This window comes from Vombatus ursinus, unplaced genomic scaffold (assembly GCF_900497805.2).
Source record: "Vombatus ursinus unplaced genomic scaffold, bare-nosed wombat genome assembly UNPS02008996.1, whole genome shotgun sequence".
In the NCBI taxonomy this organism is placed as follows: Eukaryota; Metazoa; Chordata; class Mammalia; order Diprotodontia; family Vombatidae; genus Vombatus; species Vombatus ursinus.
In genome coordinates this window covers 3,732,544-3,754,145 of record NW_020948774.1, presented here as the reverse complement: position 1 = coordinate 3,754,145, position 21,602 = coordinate 3,732,544, and the positions used below count along the sequence as shown (strand labels likewise).

The 21,602-nt window shown below is 42.3% G+C and overlaps 1 protein-coding gene across 1 annotated transcript in view; it reads left to right on the top strand.

The window, feature by feature from the left end:
- Positions 1 to 21,602, top strand: part of GAA (glucosidase alpha, acid) — a 38,306-nt gene that overhangs the window by 16,679 nt on the left and 25 nt on the right. Inside the window, exons 9-21 of the mRNA XM_027850153.1 lie at positions 1,640 to 1,750; positions 2,859 to 2,972; positions 3,145 to 3,229; positions 3,902 to 4,019; positions 4,698 to 4,831; positions 8,741 to 8,892; positions 9,652 to 9,800; positions 11,679 to 11,820; positions 12,172 to 12,321; positions 13,177 to 13,341; positions 13,940 to 14,092; positions 15,015 to 15,088; positions 21,046 to 21,602. The exon at positions 21,046 to 21,602 is cut by the window's right edge and continues 25 nt beyond it. Coding sequence (XP_027705954.1) covers positions 1,640 to 1,750; positions 2,859 to 2,972; positions 3,145 to 3,229; positions 3,902 to 4,019; positions 4,698 to 4,831; positions 8,741 to 8,892; positions 9,652 to 9,800; positions 11,679 to 11,820; positions 12,172 to 12,321; positions 13,177 to 13,341; positions 13,940 to 14,092; positions 15,015 to 15,074 — 1,533 coding nt within the window. The 3' untranslated portion in view covers positions 15,075 to 15,088; positions 21,046 to 21,602. The remainder of the gene's footprint in view (positions 1 to 1,639; positions 1,751 to 2,858; positions 2,973 to 3,144; positions 3,230 to 3,901; positions 4,020 to 4,697; positions 4,832 to 8,740; positions 8,893 to 9,651; positions 9,801 to 11,678; positions 11,821 to 12,171; positions 12,322 to 13,176; positions 13,342 to 13,939; positions 14,093 to 15,014; positions 15,089 to 21,045) is intronic.

Genomic DNA, 21,602 nt, shown 5'->3' with positions numbered 1-21,602 from the left:
CTATATACTAAGGAAATAACTCTAGAAGATAAAACATAATTTAGACAAAAGTGCAAATAGTACCTCTGTTTCCAATGGCAGAAAATTGGAAACAACCCAGATGTCCAACGTTAGAGAAAATGGATAAGCAAAGACTATAGTATATTTTCACGATAGATTCACACGTGACTTTAAAATGCCAAGTTATATAAATTGTGTTGATACATGGTAATATTAACTGAAAAAGGACACAAATAGCATGCAGACACTAATTATGACTATTTATTAATGCATTTTTACGTATTAACTAAAACCAGGAGAGGAGTCAGAGAATCATAGAATTTCAGTGTTGGAAAGGACCATAGAGATAATCTGTTCCAATCCCTCCAGTTTTTCTCTTGACAGAGGAGGAAATAGAAGTCAGTGTTCTTAGGGGTACTTTCTTGCATGTGAAGCTGATTAAGCTCATAATGGTTTTATAATCAAGCTTTCCTATTCTTTAAATATTATTTGAATTACAGTATCTTGACTTTACACATAACTTTTCAGGAAGTTGTCTGTGGTGTAAGTGAAGTATGTGTATGCCTGTAATATAACTTTTGATTATCTAGAGTCCAGGGGTGGGGAACCTGTGGCCTTCAAGCCACATGTGGCTCTCCAGGCCTTCACGTGTAGCTCTTTGTCTGAATCCAAACTTCACAGAACAAATAAGAAGTTTTATCCTAGAGGGCCACATGTGGTCTTGAGGCTACAAGTTCCCCACCCCTGGTCTAGACTGATGAAATCTCTGATCTCTCCAAAACCTCATGTTAGTAAATCATTTCAGCCTTTTCATACCACTAAGCTTTTTATCAGAGTATCTCACTTGGATCAACATGAACTCTTCTCTTTCTTCCTTTCTAATGGAGAATGAGTAATGGAGAAAAAGAATTTTTTAAAGCACTGGAGATATAGCTCTGAATACCATCACTCTCCCCTTAATTGCCTTCTACCCCTAGGTTACCTTGGGCTGTTACTGGTGGCCCAATCACAATTTGTTGACGGAGCAGTACAACTGATCATGGGTCACCCAGAGCCTAGAATCTCAACACTGGCCTGATGTCAAGGGCCTTGGGTTCTGGCTTTGGCTATTATAGTTGGAATTACATCTCTGCTTCAGACCTCAGATTTCTCATTATGATTATAGCTAATTTGCTCTCTCTGGTCAGGAGGAACAAGCAAGATAGCACAATGGAGAAAGTGCTAGATTTGGAGTCACTAAGACTGAGAGGTTCACATCCTATTATTAGCTGTGTGACTCTGAGCAAGTCATTTTCACTTTCTTGTTCAGTTTTCTCATATGTAAAATGGGAGTAATTAGGGTTGTTGTAGAGATTAAATGAAAAGGCCTCTTATAGTACCAACCACTATTAATAAGCTCCACTGGTGTTTGAATAAATGCATCATACCTTAGATGACTACTTGAGAAGAATGTGATCTTTCAGATACCTTGGGACTGGGAGGCAAGTCATGGTGTTGAGTCCCCCTGAGTTCTGATTTAAAGGCTGTTTCAAAAGGGAGAGGAAGAGGTTTGGAGAGACCAGTTCACCAACATGAAGCCTTCTGACTGTTCTCCATCACATCCATATGAAATGAGCTACCCTCTTTCTATCTCCATCAGGATCCAGCTATCAGCAGCTCTGGTCCTCCTGGGAGCTACAGACCCTATGATGAAGGCCTGAAGAGAGGAGTGTTCATCACCAATGAGATGGGCCAGCCTCTGATTGGGAAGGTGAAGGCTGGAATGGGGGCAGCAGTGGGGTAGAACATGGGGTCATTGGGAAGGTCAAGAACAAGGTCGATAGGAAGGGGTGTGGTGGTATAAAAAGAAGACTAGAATATTTAGATGTTAATACATATAGTGATACAATATGGAAATCTGAGTTGTAACCTGTATTTACCAAACAACCCTGGTCAGGGGATCCATTTCTTGGAAGGGCACAGATTTGGAGAGAAAACTATTAAGTCCAGGCCCAGAGATTGAACTTTTATCTGTGCTGCACGTGTGGAGTGAATAACTTGCCCTCTCTGGACCCATAGTACCTTGTTTGATGTTACTTTGTCTCTTCCTATAAAAGGACTCTATGCAGCCCTTTAAAGATGTCAGGTCAAGCAGTCAAGTGAACTACCACATTCAGGATAAATTGCAAGCCAAGGTACACAGTGGGTGAAGTTACTTCATGAGAAGTGCAGAATCTGGGACAACTTGCCTGTAGTCTGGATTCCCAGTTCAGATGTCTAGACAACTTCAAAGCAGTCTGTACAGGCAGTGGATAGAGTTCAGGGCTTGGGTCAGAAAGACCTGAGTTCAAATCCTGATTTAGGCACTTGCTGTATGACCCTGGGTGAATCTCTTAACTGCTCCCTGCCTCAATTTCCTCATCTGTAAAATGGGACAACAATAGTACTTACCTCATAGGGTTGTTGTGAGGATCAAATTAAATAAGATAGCATACAAAGAGCTTCACAAGCCTTAAAGTACTAAATACATAATAGCTATTGTTATATCATCCCTTGTGACATGCAGTCATTCATTCAATGAATACTTATTGAGCTCTTCTTATATGGGAGGCACTGTGGCAGATGCTGTTGAGGATATAAGAAGAATAAAGTCCCTGCCTGGGCTGGTATGAGTAACATGGTGCTGTTTAAAGGGGTTGGGGCTTTTCTTCATGAGGCTGGAGGCTGAGCGGTTTTGTGCTGACTTAGATATTGCCTGTGAACGAAGTACTGAGGCTCCTTCTAAACAAGATGCAGTTGAAGACTTGGGGGCCTGACTTCACTCAAAGGAGCTAAGGCTTAGAGCACCTCCCATTTTCTCTATCTCCTCTGCTTTCCAGGTGTGGCCTGGGGAAACTGCTTTCCCTGATTTCACCAACCCCCATACCCAGGACTGGTGGTATGACATGGTGGAGGAGTTTCACACTCAAATACCGTTTGATGGCATGTGGATTGTAAGTGGCATGACCTTTTCTCCTTTTCCACCCCCTTCATTGCTCTCAACTGCTAATTGCTTTAGTGTCTGCATTAGTTAACCCTGCCCAACACACCCCCTGACCCTCCCCACTATCTCCCCATTCCTGGGTAGCTGTTGTAGTGCTTCCTAAAGTTGTTCTTTCTTTCCAGGACATGAACGAGCCCTCTAACTTTGTAACAGGCTCTGTGGAAGGTTGCCCCAACAATGATCTAGAAAATCCTCCCTATGTGCCAGGTAATTATCTTCCCTCTCTGCCCCAGCTGGGGATCCTTAGATACTCAGGCCCTATCCATCTGGCAGATTGTTGTTGTTTGGTCATTTCAGTCATGTTGACTCTTATCCACTGCCCCACCCAACTGCAAACTGAGGTTAACCAACGTTGGATAACCTGGGTAATTGTAGAGAATAGTCTGAGTGAGTGAGGCACAAGAGGTGGAGAGCTAGGTAAAGGAAGAGCTTTAAACTGCTCATCTACAGAGTGTGTTTTTAGTAGGCATTAATTCCTGAGTAAAGTCATCTAGGTGGCACTAGGCCTGGATTCAGGAAGACCTGAGTTCAAATACAGCCTCAGACTTACTAGCTATGTAACCCTGAGCAAGTCACTTAACCGTGTTTGCCTCTGTTTCCTCATCTGTCAAATGAACTGCAGAAGGAAATGGCAAATTACTCCAGTATCTTTTCCAAGAAAACCCCAAATGGGGTCACAAAGAACTGGATGTGACTGAAACAACTGACCAATAACAGCAAATTCCTAAATAGAAAGAGGACTTGGGCTCAGCTTTTACCAAAACCAAAGGAACCAGGGATAGGTAGTTGGTGGATAGTGTCCAAAGGTGGCAAGAATTTGGACTTACCCCAGTTTGTGAGGTACAGGAAGTATGGAATCCTTTAGCTTTTTCATTGCAGGTGTGATTGGAGGCACCCTCAGGGCAGGAACCATCTGTGCCTCCAGCCATCAATACTTGTCTTCCCACTACAATCTGCACACTCTGTATGGACTGACTGAAGCCATTGCTTCCTATGAGTAAGTGAAACACTAACTCCCAGCCCCCCTACCATCCCCTCTGCTCCTTCCCTGTCCCTTTAATACCATAAGTAGGTGGCCTAGGGTGAAGAGAAGTGGGCAGTGCTGTCTACCCTTCCCCAGTCCCTTGCCTCAGGCTGGAAAGTTCTACCTGCTGGTTCAGCTGGGTTGTCAGGTTGGTTGGAAAAGTGATAGGTCTATTTTTCCTAAAAAGTTGAAAAATGGAACTGCCTGACCATGAGGCCATGAGGTGGGGTGACTCAGTGTTACTCAAGTTAACACATGTAGGAATGTTGTAGAGGATGAATTATGCATGGGATCACAGGTTAGACTGGATCATATCTGTGATCTCTTCTAACTGAACTTAGATATTCCCTACATGTATAGGAAATATCATGTAGGACACTCTTCTCTCTGGGTACAACTAACTTAACCCTAAAAATGCCTGCATTCTGCATGCCATCCCAGTGCCCCTTAGGCTGAGGTTACATGTATTTCTATCAGTGGAGTAGTCCTGAATTTAGAAATGAATTATGGGGGAGAGGTAAGGTAAGGACCCAGCCTGTAACATGCGCTAGAGTTTGGATTTCAGGTATATTGATTCATACTGAGAGTCACAGAGGACGATCCTGGGAATAAATTAGAACCCCAATCTCAAACATGCCTTTCCCTTAACAGTGCCCTGGTGAAGATTCGGGGGAAGCGCCCCTTTGTGATATCTCGATCTACTTTTGCTAGCCATGGCCGTTATGCCGGTCACTGGACAGGAGATGTGTTTAGCAGCTGGGAACAGCTGTACTATTCTGTGCCAGGTAAGGAGCCATGGGACTTTCCTGGGGAGCTCTTGTAAGAGGTTGCCATTAGCCATCCCAACCTCAGGCAATAAATTACCTAGGTAAGCAGTAGAATAAACCATTAGTATTAATTAACAGTATCCTAATGAATTCTCATTATCTTTAGAAAATTGATCATTGTAAAAGGAAATGGCTTTGAGAAATGTGTTTTTGGTGAAAAGACAATACAGCTTTTGCTTCCCTCGATGCATTCCCTAGCAAGTAAAGTTAATTCATTAAAAAGAAAAGGTAGCATCTGTGGTTTAAAAACTCCTAATAATAGACATAGGATCATAGGCTCTTTATATTATAACATTAAAAATTATAGCTAACAAGTATATATCACTTTATGGTTTGTAAAGTACATTACATGATATCTCATTTGATCCTAAGAGCAATCCTATGAGGTAGGTGTTGCTATTATTCCCATTTTACAGATCAGAAAACTAAGGCTGGGAGAGGTTAGGTGACTTACCCAGTGTTTAAGGCAGAATTCAAACTCAGGTTTTCTTATCTCCAAGTCCAATGCCCTAGTTGGTATGATACCTCCAGACTTCTGTATATTTTATAATATACCTTGTAAAGAAGGTTATAAGAACCACAGACTGGGCACTATGGAATGCATTGTTACAGTCCTAGTTTGGCTGTCACAAACACATAGGGTTGTCATGAGATTCCAACAAGGTAATATCTGGAAACTGGGAATCTTCATCTCTGTCTTTCCCTGGATCACCATCTAAGAATCTGGCTGAAATCTCACTTGATTCTTTTAGCTTCTAGTCTGACTTAACACTTCTCTCGGTTTTTCTCTCTCTGTTTGCTGCTTCAGCAGGCAGGTCAGTGGCCCTCAGCTTCCAATATAGCTCTAATTCTGACCCTAAGCTGGCCCGTCCCATAGAGGAGAGAGAACTTCTCCTGTGCTTGCTTTCTACCCCTCCCTCCTTGGGCGCTTGGCTGTCCCCTGCATCAGGGGGTTCTGTTTTGACTCTCAAGAGCCACAGCGCCAGTCTGGCTGGTTTAAGAAAGTCCGGGAAACCAAACCTGGCCAAGAACTCTGTGGAGGTGGTGTGGGTTGGGGCTAACTGAGTCACAAGGTCACCTGTGGACTTCGGTAGAAAAAAATCAAGGTACTGAGATTTCAGACCCCTAGGTTCTAGTTAGTGATTCTCTGTGTGACCTTTGGTAAGTCACTTAACCTCTATTTCATATAGAGCTTCCCTTTCCCACCTTGCACATAGGCACTTGATAAATGTCTCTTGAATTGAGATTTAATTTCTCCCTTTTAACAAGAATAATGGAGGTATGATATGGTGTAATCATAAGAAGAATGGGCCTGGAGCCCAGAGGCCAAGGATTGAGTCCCACCTCAGACTTTACAAGGTTTGTGTAGCCTTCTCTCTGAGCCTCCTTTACGCCATCTGTACAATGGGACAATACTATTTGAACTGCCTCCTCATTGGGGTTTGTGAAGAAAATGCTTTACAAATCTTAAGTTTCTACATACATTTTAGGTGCTATTGTTAAAAGTTTTTAAATGGGAGAGGAATCATAATAATAGGTAGCATTTATGTAGTACTTAAAGGTTTGCAAAGTGCTTTGCAAATATTATCTTATTTGATCCAACAATCTTAGAAGGTGTTGTTATTCCCATTTTACAGATGAAGAAACTGAGACAGAGGTTGTGACTTGCCCAGGGTTATACAGCTAGTAAGTGTCTGAGGTTGGATTTGAACTCAGGTCTTTGTGAATCCAGCTCCAGTAATGTGTGTACTGAGCCACCCAGTGCCTGCTCTACCTACCTCCCAGGGACGTTAAGAGTAATTTAAAAAAAGAGCTAAAAGATATACACGGGTTATATAAATGTTATCCATTATTGTGACAGATTCACAGAATGTTAGATCTAAAAGAGTGATTAAAGCTCATCTGGTCCATATACCTCATTTTACAAATGAGGAAACCAAGTTCCAGACAGATGAAATAATTTGCTCCAAGTCATAGCAATAGTTAATTACTGTTTTAACTAAAATTTTAACTCATGTCTTCTAATGCATAGCCCACTCCTTTGCACTCTGTAATAATCATTTCATAATAAAAGCAAAGAGCTGGAATTCCAGCCTCATCAAAGCATGCGTAAACTTTTCCAGAAGATGTAACTAATAGAGAACTTTGCTCTTTGTTCCAGTCCGTTCCTGGAGATGAGTTATTATAATAGAGCAAACCAAGAGTGGGTTATTGCTGATGGTTCTTCCAAACTATTGCTGCTGGATGAATTCCTAGAAGGAAAGGGATAAGAAATCAATCCTTTTTTCTTAGATGCTTCCTTTCTGTCTATTTCATCTCATTTTTCAACCACAGCTATTGACATACCAGGGCCAGGAAATTGGTATTGCTGCCAGCTCTGTACCCTGTCAGGTTGCTCTTTGCAACTCAACAAATGTTTTTATAATCATTTAGTATGTAAGGGACCCAGAGAATGACCCCACATGGAGTGTGAACTTGGCTCCTGGCCGGGTCTGGTGTCTTGAGTCTGAGGCTCTGCTCCTTCAGTGAAAGGACTAGTGTCGAGATGCATTATGGTTATGGAAGGGTGAAGTTTCGTGTTTTCTTTCTCAGATGCTTTGGTGGAGCAGGATAGAGTACAGCTTCTGCTTCCCTGGGTACTTGGCAGCATTGGAGAGTTGAGGTTTTTTTTTTTCTTAGTTGGTTTGTTGACACAGGGCAGAGTGAATCTCCAAACTGAGTCCCAGCAAAGGCTGGAGGCTCCAAGCCCCTCCCAGGCTGAATAAGTGGCTTTGGTCCTTGGGAAGCAGCATGTTTTACCCGCCTCGCTGTTTTGTGGTAATAGGCAGCCAGAGTGGTTTTGTTTTCTAGATGGTTCAGGACATAGGGCAAAACAGACACAACCTTCAGGAGTAGCAGTAGATTTCAGGGCAACAAGGTCTTTATATCTGGTTCCTGAAAAGCACCAGGACTGGGACAGTGACCTTCACTAGCTGAGTAATGGTGGTCTGCTTCCCTTTCCCCTCTTCCAGCCAGGCAAATGACTTATGTTCTACTGTCATCATCATTATCCTGTGAGACTGGCTTAAGGATTCCACCCAAAACTCCCAGGAGCTTACAACTGGCTCTCTCAGGTTTCTCTTAATATGGAGGTTAGAAAATAGGTAGGCAGCTAGGTAGCACCATAGTGCATAGAGGGCTGGGCCTGGAGTCAGGAAGACTCATCTTTCTGAGTTCAAATCTGGCCTCAGACACTTGTTATCTGTGTGACCCTGGGCAAGTCACTCTGTTTGCCTCTGTGAAATAAACTGGGGAAGGAAATAGCAAATCACTCCAGTATCTTTGTCAAGAAAACCCCAAATGGAATCATGGAGAGTAAGATATGACTGAAATGACTAACCAACAACAAAGAAAATATATACTAACAAGTCCGGGGTCATAGCTTCATATTTACTGTCTATAACCTCAGACTGAATATACCTCCTTCTGACCACCTATCTTACAACAACATCTCATAGTTCACAAGGGAGGCCGGTTAGGACAAAAAATTACTCATGACCCTTCTTTCTTCTGTTCTACTGACTGTAAGTTATCTATCTTCAAAGAATAAGTATCTTATTAGTAATCATTGGGAAGGGGTTGTTGAGAGAGAGGTAGAGGGAATGGAAGGGAGAGAGAGAGATTGAGAAAGAAAGAGATCATACTTTGTCTCTTTTTTGCAGGTCTTAATGAGGATTCATTCACTAGATAAACATTCATTAGGTGCCTACCATGTCTGGGGGTAGGATGGGGGAGGCAGTCTATGATGGGGATCCTTGGAAATAAGTCAGTTCTTCCTTGAACAACTCTGGCACCCTATCTTAGATTTTTTTTTCTCATTCCCTAAAGAGGTGCTACTCTTTAATTTGTATGGGGTACCTTTGGTGGGAGCAGACATCTGTGGCTTCTCGGGCAATACTTCAGAAGAACTGTGTGTGCGATGGACCCAACTGGGGGCCTTTTATCCCTTCATGCGGAACCACAATAACAAATATAACCAGGTAAGGAGGATAAGGGCGTCTAGGTGGCACAGTGGATAGAGTGCTGGACCAGAAGTCAGGAAGACTCATCTTCCTGAGTTCAAATCTGGCCTCAGACACTTACTGGCTGTGTGACCTTGGGCACGTCACTTAACCCTGTTTGCTTCAGTTCCTTATCTGTAAAATAAACTGGAGAAGGAAATGGTGCACCACTCTAATACCTTTGCCAAGAAAAGCCCAAAGAGGATCATGGAGAGTCAGATATGACTGAAAAAGCAGCTGAACAATAAAAGGAGAGTATGGCCTGTGCTGAAAGGCTTTCCTATGCTTTACTCCCTCCATATCTGCCTGAGGCCTGAAAGTATAGTCTGGAGAATCCAAAAGACTTTGGGGTTTGGAAAGAAGGTCCCCCTACTTGGCTAGACATACATGACTCTAGCTTCCCATCTATAGTGGGAGAGTGTGACTGAGCAATAGCATCTGGCAGCCTACTCTAGCTCTGAAAGGAGGATTCTCTGCTGGTGATATTCAGCTTGGAGAAGCTGGAGGAATGTGGGTGGGTGCCGAGTTAATTGTACAATATGACAAGTAAGTAAATGTAACTTGACCACCAGCTCTTCCTGCCTCCAGGGACTCCTCAGGCTGTTTAAGTAACTTGTCTCTGCTTGGTCTGTGACCTCACCCTGATGCATTTCCCCTCCATTGGAGAAGAGCTCTGGGACAGACTGAGAGACGGGTCGGGAGGGTAGTGCCTGCCTCTTACTGCTTCCTCCTTTACAGCCCCAGGAGCCATATGTGTTCAGTGAAGAGGCTCAGCAGGCTATGAGGAGAGCCTTTACCTTGCGCTACGTGCTCCTGCCCTATCTCTATACCCTGTTCTACAAAGCTCATTCTCGTGGAGAGACTGTGGCTCGGCCCCTATTTTTGGAGTAAGTATTCTTGAGCGGGGGAGGGAATAGATTGTGTGTGACCCTGGTTTCAAGGCAGTCCTGCATTCTGGAGCCCTCTTGTCTCATTTTAGGTTCCTTCCTATGTCTAGTAGGGTTGATGGGCATTTTCCAACTCGGCATCACAGCATAGCAAGCAGCTGCTGTAGGTGGCTGTGTTCAAACATGAGTGGTATCACTGACAAGCCATTGAATGAGTGCGAGATGTAATTTAGAAACATTAGGCAGAATCAGTGAAACAGGAAAGCAGAGCTACAGAAAGCAAGGACTTCTCCAATTCCCTTACTCCAGTTCTAAGAATTTAGGTCACCTCCTAGAAACATGTTATCTTGCCCACCTTTTATGTACTGATTGATGCCTTTTGGTTTTTTGGTTTGGTTTTGTTTTTTGTTTTTTTGGCAGGCAGTGGGGTTAAGTGCCTTGCCCAGGGTCATACAGCTAGTAAAGTGTCAAGTGTCTGAGACTGGATTTGAACTCAGGTCCTCCTGACTCTAGGACTGGCGCTCTAGCCACTGCCCCACCTAGCTGTCCCCCTTTTTTTTCTCATTACTTTCATTCCCCAGCATAACTCCCCTGCATCAAACCCTTCTTTGTAACAAAGAAAAAGATTTTTAAAAGCCCACCTGACAAAGCAACTGTGTCTGACACTGCATACACCAGTGCACCTGCTGTCCTTCTACCTCCATCAAGTGGAGGCAACTGTGTTATCTTAAAGACTAAATTGCTCATGGCAATTGGTATGGTACAGTTAACATTTGATTATTGTTTTTGTTTATATTTTTAGAGTCACATATATTTTTTCTTTTCTGCATCAGTTCATATAAGCCTTCAGTTTCCTCATTTTCATTATTTTGGGGGTTTTTTTGTACTTAGCTAGATATAAGATTTAAAAATGTAGCCTGTGACACCCTACCACTGCCATACCTGTAAGCATTTCCCCCTTTCCTCCTACTTTGGACATAGCCTCAGTGCCCCAAAGCTTCCCTTGGCCTACGAGAGTTATTATCCTCTGGACCCTGGGTCTACCTCCTCACCTCTCCTTCCAGTCAGCAAAATACCATGCTGTCACTTTGTCTCAGCCCCCCAAATTTGTGAAATCCTATTTCTGCAATCTCCTTCTTTCAATGCCTTGGTTTTCCTTTACAGGAGAGTTTAAGCTGACTTACCTCAAATTGATTTACTCTTAAACCTGGTATGGTTTTGTAGAAAAAACCTTAGACTAGGAGTCAGGAAATTATGTTCCAACCTGCCACTAACAAGCCAGACACCTGTGGACAACTGTTAGGAGAAATGCCTGACCATTTCTAATGCTATACAGCATCAATGCAACTATCCTAGAGAGTCTAGGAGAAAGATTAGCAAGCATTTCACTAAAAAAAGCTAAAAGATACACAAAGGTCATATAAATGTTATTAATTATTGTGGCAGATTAATAGAATGTTAGATCTGAAAGAGCGATTAAAGCTCATGTGGTCCATATACCTCATTTTACAAATGAGGAAACCAAGTTCCAGACAGATGAAATTATTTGCTCCAAGTCATACCACTAGTTAATTACTGTTTAAACTAAAATTTTAACTCATATTTTCTAATGCGAAGCCTACTCCTTTGTACACAGTAATAATAATTTTATAATAAAAACAAGATAGGGTGCCCGAGTTGTTCAAGGGAAGAACTGATTCATTCCCAAGGATCCCCATTGTAGACTGTCTCCCCTACCCTGCCCCTGTTTGAGACCAAGTTTCCTCATTTGTAAAATATGGGTATCATGTGCTACCTAGTGAGCAAAGCCCATAGCTTCCCTGGCTCCTGCAGTACTTCTCTTCCCCAGTACACCAATTAGACCTGTTGTTTTTATAGATTTCCCTTGGACCAAAACACCTGGACACTGGACCGACAGTTCCTGTGGGGGGAAGCTCTCCTCATTACCCCAGTACTTGAAGGTGGGAAGATCGAAGTGAATGGCTACTTTCCCTCAGGCACCTGGTACCCACTTTTGGAGGTGAGTCTGTTACCTTTAAAACTTGTATAGTTCCTATGGGCATTTCAGAGAGTCTCCCTAGCCTCACTCACAACTCAGGAAGATGGACAGTGGAGTCCCTGAAAGGATGAGTTATTAGCATTTTCCTCTACTTCAGGAAAGACCTTATTCCTTTGTGCCCCATCACTGAAGTCTTGACCTGGAAAACTATGGTAAACATACTTCCAGTAGAAGGCATTGTGCTCACATCCCATTCTAGATTTAGACTCTGTGCACTTTGTCTTTCCCCTCAGAGGCAGGGAGAGAATCAGATAGAGGTAGGGACTTTGTCAGTGTGTAAGCCCCTTGTTGACTTAATCTCTGTCTTCCCAGGTACCAATGGAGCCCCTTAATGACCTGTCTCCTTTGTCTCCTCCTCTCCATGGCTCAGTCATCCATAGCAAAGGGCAGTGGTTCACCCTGCCTGCACCACTGGAAGTGATCAACGTTCACCTCCGGGCTGGATATATCCTTCCACTGCAGGTACAAAAGGGGTTCTAAGTGGTTTGATCTCTTTACCACCAGGACTGCTATGAAATCCCTTTCCGTTTCCACCTTGCCCAAGAAATTGAACTAGAAATTGTGTTCAGCTGATGGTGTTTCCCCTATTCCCTCATCCCCTGATGGTGTTGGGACTCATATCTTTCCCATAATCTCAAGATGATTTCACTGTTGGAAGGTTTCATGGCCAATCCAAGATAGGACTAGACCATAGGGCAGTTAGTCATTTGCCTGATAGCCTGTAGGAGGACCTGTATAGTTTTGTATTTTTCTGGGGGTGTGGGGGTGGGAGAAGGAAGGAATCAGTAGGAACTTGAGTCCTTGGAAGCTACACATACTGACCTGATAAAGTCTTCCCAGCCTGCTTTGTGGGAAGTATGGATAGGACCTAGAGGCAGGGGTGAGAGCAGTCTTGAGACTTAATAAAAAAAAAATCAATAATTTTTAAAGTATCTACGATTTGCCAGGCAGGCATTATGCATATCCAACTCTGCCAGTATCTCAGAATGGAAAAGGACCTCAGAAGCCATCTAGTCTAACCCATAACTGAGGCAAGAATTCTCTCTATAATAATCCAGTCTTCCCCTGAAGATAGTTAAGTAGAACCCACTGCTTCCCAAGGCATCCAGTTCTACTTTGAGACAGCAGCTATACTTGTTAGAAATGTTGTCCTTAGATTGCTATCCTTCTGCCCATTGCTCCTGGTTAGGCTTTTTGGGGTCAAGTAGAACTGGGATCCCCAGTCTTGCATGTCCTCTAGGTTTCCCCTGTTAGGTCCTGGTATATTGCAGTCCCAGGCATCTCATGAAGTGTCCCTCTCCTGTTTCCTGTAACTAGGATCCTGGCCTCACCACCACAGAGTCCCGCAATAAACCGATGACCTTGATTGTGGCCTTAACTCCAAGTGGCATGGCCCAAGGGGAGCTGTTCTGGGATGATGGGGAGACCCTCGGTACACTGGAATGGGGTCACTATACCCAAATCATGTTCGTGGCTTACAATGTGAGTGAGTCCTTGCAGCTGAGATCAGGCAGTTGCAGAAGTAGAGGCTGGGAGTTGGGGGGAGAGGTGCTAGTCTCAAATCTAGAACATGGAATTGATTGACCAGGTGTGATTATGTATTATGTGATTTTGGAATTGTGTATTATGTGATTATGGAATTGATTGACCAGGTGTGATTATGTATTATGTGATTATGTATCAGAAGAGGGTACCCATCCAGGTGTCTGGAATTAGGCTTCTTGTTTAATAGAGAAGGTTTACCCTAAAGGGAAATGGAACCTATTTCTAAAGGACTGTCAATAGACCTGTCCTTTTCTAAGAAGAAGAGGAAGCATCAAAGACCTGGGATACTTGACTTTGTGGTCGAACATTTTGGAGATTTGCCCCACCATCTTGATTGAGATTATACTTTACCAACCATCTCCCCGACAACAGCCAGGTGAGGTCCAAGCAAGCATCATGCCCTGCCCCCAGGAGGCTAAGTGATTTCCCCATTGTCACTAGGAAGTGGTGAATCTTAGTTTTGACTCCATAAGTCCCTGGTTACAACCATCTCCCCTTAACATCAATGCTTTTATCTTCCTCTTGCTTGAAACAGAATGTCATTCTGAATGACCTGGTACAAGTGACCAGTGAGGGCACCAGCCTGAAATTGAGAAAAGTGACTGTCTTAGGTGTGCCCAGCAGCCCCCATCAGGTTGTCTCCAATGGTGTCCCAGTCTTCAACTTTTCCTACGATGCTGATAACAAGGCAAGAAAATTAAGAGTCCAAGTAGTAATGGTAAAAAGAGTCCTTGTGGAGGGGTTGGTTTCCGAGGGTTGAAGAAAATCTTATAAATATTCTCAGAATTCCATCAGAACGTGAAGAGAGAGGATAAATATGAAGAGAGCTGAAAATTGTTATCCTTGATACCTACCCTTAGAAACTCTTGCTAAGCTAGGCCTGTGAAAGCTTTAAAACTTCATCAAATGGGCAACCAAGAAATCCTGTAGTCATTATTGTGCATTGGGCAAACATTTAACTTGCATCTTTAGTCCCTAGGGTGGGGAGTGAAGGAAATATGGCCTTCATATCTCAAGGCCTATTTTTAGTGAATTGCTTGCTAATCTTTCTCCTAGACTCTCTAGGATAGTGGCATTGATGCTGTATAGCATTAGAAATGGTTAGCATCTTATTTTACTGCTTTAAAAATAAGTAACAATGACAAATTCTTAGAGAGAGGCATATTAGCATAGTGATTTGAAAGCTGACCTTGAAAATCTGGAAGACCTGGGTAGAAATTCCATGTCTGACACATACTGGCTGTGTGACCCTGGGTACTTAACTTCTTGGTGGCCTAGGTTACTCAGAGACCACAGAGTGGCAGAAAAAGTGCTAATCTGCATTTACTCACCAAGAACCCCCATACTTCTGAAATCACAGGTCTGTTTTTTTTTTAAGTCCCCTATAGGGAGAAGTGGTATCCTTTTGAACTGATAAGTAAACTGAGGCAGTGTGGTAACTGGGAAGTTTGGGTTCTTATCCCACCTTCTAAATAGCCTTATATATGGACCCGAATTATCTGTCTTTATCAGAAAGGGTCTGAAGCAAAAAGAGTATTGAGTATTGTTGTTCTTAGTTGCTATGTAAAGATTCCTTGTTTCCGAGCTTGGTTTTTTTATGCTTTTTTCAGATCCTGGACATCCCTGTGTCTTTGTCGGTGGGGGAACAGTTTCTCATCAGCTGGTCCTAACTAGAGGGACACAGGTCTGTTTAATCTTTTACCTTTTTGGAGGGAGAAGAAAACTCATAAAGAAATCCTTTCTCTAACTGGTTCAATAGATGTCCTGACCTTGGGTGTTTGTGTTTCTACTTAGGGTGATAAGGCAGGTTACTCTAGATTTGAAGGCCAGCTTAGCCTTTTGATGATGATTCAGATGTCTTTCTTTTTTAAATTAATGTTTTTCAATTAAAAAGCATTTATTTTCTTTCCCTTCTACCTCACTGAAGAAGAAAGAAGGAAAAGAAAGCCCTTGTAATGAAAATGCTTAGTTAAGCAAAGCGAATTCCCACATTGGCCATGTCCAAAGTGTCTCTCATTCTGCATAAACAGTCCGTCATCTCTCTATGTGGCAGTGGGTAGCATTTTTCAGCATCCCTTCTCTGTGTGGATGTTTTTCTACTTTGTGATGGCTTACTACCCTGACCCTGAGTTTTACTTTTTGACACTGTTTGCCTTGGAGAGTAAAGAATCGCCCACGTATAACTAAAGACCTTACCCTGCACAGATATTACTGACATGACATAAACAGTTAAGCAGATTTCAATGAGCAGGGAAGGCAGTACTCTAAGACTGCATGTTTTAATCTTCAGTCTGAGGTGGTGCTAGAAGGTTAGCCATGACATATGCTAAAAGGTGTAAGTTGAATGGGTATTCCTTTTGACAACTTCTGTCTAGTCTTAAAGAGATCATGACAGTCATGGAATCTGGTCACTGTGGTTGTGGCTCTTCTAGCTGTTTGTTGGGCTTTAAACAGATGGCTCTAAACAGATGCTTGGTGCTATCCAGTCCGTGGAGCTCAGGGAATTCAGGCTAATTTCTAGAATAATGGTAATCAATTGTCTTGAAATTCAGTGTTTCTAATAAAAGATATTTTGAATCAAATTGCTGCTGCTGCCGTTTGTGACTGAGAGAAGGGAAATTTTATCCTAGTGTTATTAGCTGTTTCAAACCTACTATGTGTGAAGTATAATGTTAACTGGATCAATCATTCAAAAAGCGGTAGGTCTTTTCTAACATGTGCTTATTCAGCAAACAGCAAAAGTGCTACTATTTGCAAGACTGCCAAGCTCTGAGGATACAAAGATAAAAAAAAATAACAGGCAGCCCCTACCCTCACGGAGCTTGTCATCTACCAGGGAAAATATGACATGCATATAGATAAACATGAAGGAGGCAACCCAGACTGACTATCTCAGAGCAGCCTTGATAATTAGAACCAATATGACAAGTATGTTTTTATGAAATCACAAAGACATTTATGAGGAAAAATGTGTTAGAACATAAAACAGATGTCACTGTTTTAGAACATAAACATAAAAGCTACAAAATGTTATAGACCCCTTGACATTTTTACATTATTGCTTAATCCATTCCCTCGTTAAATGCATAAACATCTAAAGCTTTGCCAAGTGAAATTGGAGCAGTGCTCAAAGCAATCTGATTATTTCTCTGTGTTTAAACAAGTGAAACATGTTGGTTTCCGTAACTACGACTTGTCTGGTTTTTGACAAGTAGAAGAATATAGGATTGTTGTTGTTGTTCAGTCGTGTCCAACTCTTTGTGACTCCATTTAGGGTTTTCTTGGCAAATACACTGGGGTGATTTCTCATTTCCTTCTCCAGTTCATTTTACAGATGAGGAAACTGAGGCAAATAGGGTTAAGTGACTTGCCCAGGGTCACACAGCCAGTAAGTATCTAAGGCTGAATTTGAACTCAGGAAGATGAGCCTTTCTGACTCCAGACCCAGTGCTCTCTTTACTGCGCCACCTACCTTCTCCCTCTAATATTAGGGGACTTTAGTATTTATAAAGATGCTCCCTCAAATTCCCTGACCTCCCAATTCCCTAGACATCCCGCAACCTATTCTTTGCTTCACCTTGGCCATATGTAGGGATAGACACACTAGATCTCACTGTTACCCCCAAGTGTTCCATTTCCCTAAATGGAAACTGTAACATTCCTCCATCTGATCATAACTTCCTATCATTTAATTTCTTCTAATCTTACTCTTTTTAAATGATTTTTTTGAATTATCTAGCATTTTTTCTCCTTTTCACCTTCCCTTACTAGAAAAAAAAGGAGGAAAGAGAGAAAAGGAGAAAGGAAGGAGGAAGAAAGGAAACTAAACCCAACCCTTGTATCATATATGTGTAGTCAAGCAAGAAAAAAAAAATTCCACATTGGTCATGTCCAGAAATGTATTTCCTATTCTGCACATTAATCTATCATCTCTCTGTCATGAAGTGAGCAGTGTTCTTCATCACAGTTTTCTGGGATCATGGTTGACTATTTAGTTGATCCGAATTCATAAGTAAATTTTTACCCTCATCAAGATCTACAGCCCCTCCCGTAATACTCCTAATTAGCTCTACTCTCCAATATTAACCCAATAGTTAGCTATTTCAACTCGACATTGTCCTTTTCTCTGGAAGCCTTTGCTGGTTCTTCCTATTATGACTTATTTCTTGCCAAACCTCAGCCGTGGATTACTCCTAACGTCTGTCCACCTTTTCCACTCTTACTCATAAGCTGCTGAATACAAAGGAAGCCACACAACTGTGCTGACTGAGCACATTACAGATGCATGTTACCCACCTCTCTTGGGCCCTGATTGCAGCAGGGTATTCCTTTTATTCTTCCCTAATTGATTCCCAACCTCTTCTTCCTTCCTCCTTCCTCAAGTCTCCCACATTTCCCCAAATCTCCCCAAGTGCCTCTCAGCTGAGAACCTTGCCTTTTACCACACAGAAAATTGAGACCATTCAATATGAGCCCCCTCTTCTCCCATTCTTTTCATTTCAAAACTCCTTGACATCATCTTTCCAAAACTTTTACCTCCTTCTCCTATCCTCTGACAAAGAAATGGCCTTTGTCCTTGCCAAGACTAACTCCTTTAAATATGCTGTTGGTCCCACTCTCTCTCATCCGGTCCAGGAGGTTTCTTAGGTGGTGCAGTGGATAGAATGTCAGCCCTAACGTCAGGATGTTTCCTCTTCCTGAGTTCAAGTCTGGCTTAGACAATTAATAGCTGTGCGACCCTGGGCAAATCACCTAACCCTTTTTGTCTCAGTTTCTCATCTGTAAAATGAGCTGGAGAAAGGAATGGCAAACCACTGCAGTATCTGCTAAGAAAACCCCAAATGGGGTCATGGGGAGTCAGGGATGAATGACAACAGGTTTCATTCTTAGTCATTGCTTTTCTCTTCAGCTTCTCTATCTCATCGTGCCTTCCTGATTGCCTTCGAACATGCCCAAGTCTCCTTATCCTTAAAAACAAAAAATCTTCAATACACTTATCATCTCCTTAAGCCATTGTCCTTCCTCCTCTTTCTTCTAGCCAAACTCATAGAAAAAGCTGTCTACTCTTGCTGCATCTGCTTCCTGTCACTCATATTTGAAATCTTGCCTCTGATCTTATCCCTCACTTTCTCAAAAGTCACTAATGATCTCTTAATTGCCAAATCTGATAGTCTTGACATATCTGCTGCATTTAATACTATTGACCACCTTCTCCTCCTGGATACTCTTTCTCCCCTAGATTTTCCTGACACTACTCTCTTCTGGTTCTCATCACACCTGTTTGGCCGGTCCTTCTCTGGCCCCTCTGCTGGCTTATCGTCTAAATCATGCCCCTAACTGGGGGCCTTCCCCAAAGTTCTGTCCGTAGGCCCCCTTCTTTTCTCCCTCTGTTGGCTCTCTTGGGATCCTCTATATATCCAGACCCTGCAGTTCTCTGAGCTCCTGTCCCACATTAACCACAGCTTATTGGACATTTCAAACTAGATATCCCAGAGGTGCTCAACCTCAACATGTCCAAAACTGAACACATTTTCTTTCCACCTACATTTCCCCTTTGCCAAATTTCCCCATTTCTCTCAGTTACCGTTTTTCTAGTCAAGCAAGTTCATTTTAGCATTGTCCTGGATTCCTTACTCTCCCTCAACCCACATATCTAATCTAAATCTTGCTGTTTTTACCTTCACCATATTTCTTTTTTTGGGAGGCAGTCGGGGTTAAATGACTTGCCTAGGGTCACACAGCTAGTAAGTATCATGTGTCTGAGGCCGGATTTGAACCCAAGCATTCCTGACTCCAGGGCTGGTGCTCTATCCACTGTGCCACCTAGCTGCCCCCACCATATGTCTTTCATCTGACCTTTTCTCGCCCCTCACACAACTACCACCTTGGTTCAGGCCCTCATCACCTTCCACCTAGATTATTGGCAATAGCCTCCTAATTCTTCTCCCTGCTTTGTGTCTCTCCCCCACTCCAGTCCATTCTACATTGCTGGCAAAATAATTTTCCTCAAGCACAGACCATGTGACTCCTCAACCCACTCCAGTGGCTTCCTTTTTTTTTTTTTTTTTTTTTGGTGAGGCAATTGGGATTAAGTGACTCGCCCAGAGTCACACAGCTAGTGAGTGTTATATGTCTGAGGCTGGATTTGAACTCAGGTCCTCCTGACTCCAAGGGCCAGTGCTCTCTCCACTGTGCTACCTACCTGCCCCAGTGGCTTCCTGTTGCCTATAAGACAGAATATAAAGTTCTCTTTGTAGCTCTCAAAACACTTCTCAAGATGACCCTAACCTATTTTTTCAGCCTCATTGAATATTACTCCCCTTCCCCAAATTCTTTGATCTAGCTAAACTGGCCTTCTCTCCCTTTCTCACATAAGATACTCCATCTTCTGTCCTCATGTCTGTGCCGTGGCTATTCCACATACTTAGAATGCAATCTCTCCTTTACTACTACCTTATAAATTTTTCTTTAAGTATAATCTTCTGCAGGAAATCTTTCCTGTTTCCCTCAACAGCTAGTGCCCTCCTTCCCAAAGTACTATGTATTTAACTATTTTGTATGTATCTATATTTATTCACTTTACATTTATGTGATATATCTTTATATATGTACTTGTCTCTCCCATTGTCAGCTCCTTTTGAGTCATGATTGTTTCCTTCTTTATACTTGTATCTAGGGGTGTGCTGGTAAGTGTTTAGTAACCAACTATCTGAAAAAAAAATTGTACACAAAAAGCACTTTTAAGTTTAATCTTCATTATTAACACTTTCTCCATCACTTGCTTAAGTTTAGATAATCAACGAAACAATTTACTTAGGTCTAATTCACATGAAAATCAAGACATCACCCCTATGATGTGACTGGTCCTCTTCAAGAACTAAGGACAAACAACTAATCAAGCCCTGATTTGTAGCGTGTGCCTATTTCTGAGGTGCAAATGTTCGTACTGAAATTAACAATCATGTCTCTCAAGCCAGTAAAGCTAGCTCCAGTATACTTTGCTTATATTTCCAGTGATTAGCACATTATCTGGCACATGGAAAGTACTTAATAAATGCTTGTTGGCTGATTGATTATCCTGTTGCCAATGAGGAGCTCTTGAATATTCAGAAATATTTCTATTAATACATTTTGTATTGACAAAATCATTCCCTCCAAGAAGTACTAACAGTCCTTTCACAAAGTACATGCCCTGAAAATAGTAAGGCACAATCATAAAAGTGATAATTCATAATACATGTCACTTTCCACTTTTATAGTTTACCCCCAGTAAAGAGAAAGATGTGTGCTTTAACTTTAATCATTTAACACTGTCAAAGAAAAAAAGATTAATACTGTACTCTGCAACATGGGCACACAAACTTGCCAGAAAACCATTTTTTCTTAATTTATCATTCTACCGATCCAAGCATTTTTCTGAGTTAGTGGGAGAAATGTCCAAACACTCATGCCCTTGGACATCTCTCTAACAGCGAGTGGGTATACAAGAGGCTTGAGAGGATGATCTCTCATTCTTTTCCCTGTTGACTTGCAAGTGAGAAGGACTGTTTTGAGATGCAAAGTTGAGGAAATACTGGCAGCTTCTCCCCACCTGCTGATGGTGCTTCTATTTCTTTTGTGTTTATTCTTTCCTGAACTTAGGTGAATGAGTTTTCTGAGACGGGAGTGCCTAGGCAACCAGTAAGACCTGAAGACCCAGCAAAGCCATCAGAAAAGGCCTGGCAGTAGCAATGGCGAAGTTAGTGAGAAGCCAGTGCAGCAGCTGAGAACTGATAGACCCTGTCTATCAGTAGACTGACCTACAAGCTGATGCCACACCCTCCATGGATGCAGAGGGATTGCCAACGCCTTTACTACAAAGCAAACTTGGTATGGGCTAAAAATGGGAGAAAAGAACTCCCAGGGTCAGGAGTATCATGGTAACCCTCAGCTTTGTGTGTTCCCTGCATGTGTGCCTCACTTCTATTGTGCTTTTCATTTTGTACCTATTCCTCTTACAGACCACGTGAATGCAGAGGGTCAGTGTACCCCTTGTTTGGAATGATGTTTTCTAATTTTGGGCCTTGTTATACCTTCTCAGTAATCACCCTTTTGTAAAAGCTAATTGCTATCAATTGGTTAATTGATATTGGGGGACACACTGGATCAGGGCTTATTGAACAATTGCTATTACTACTCTATTAAATTTAATAAATTTA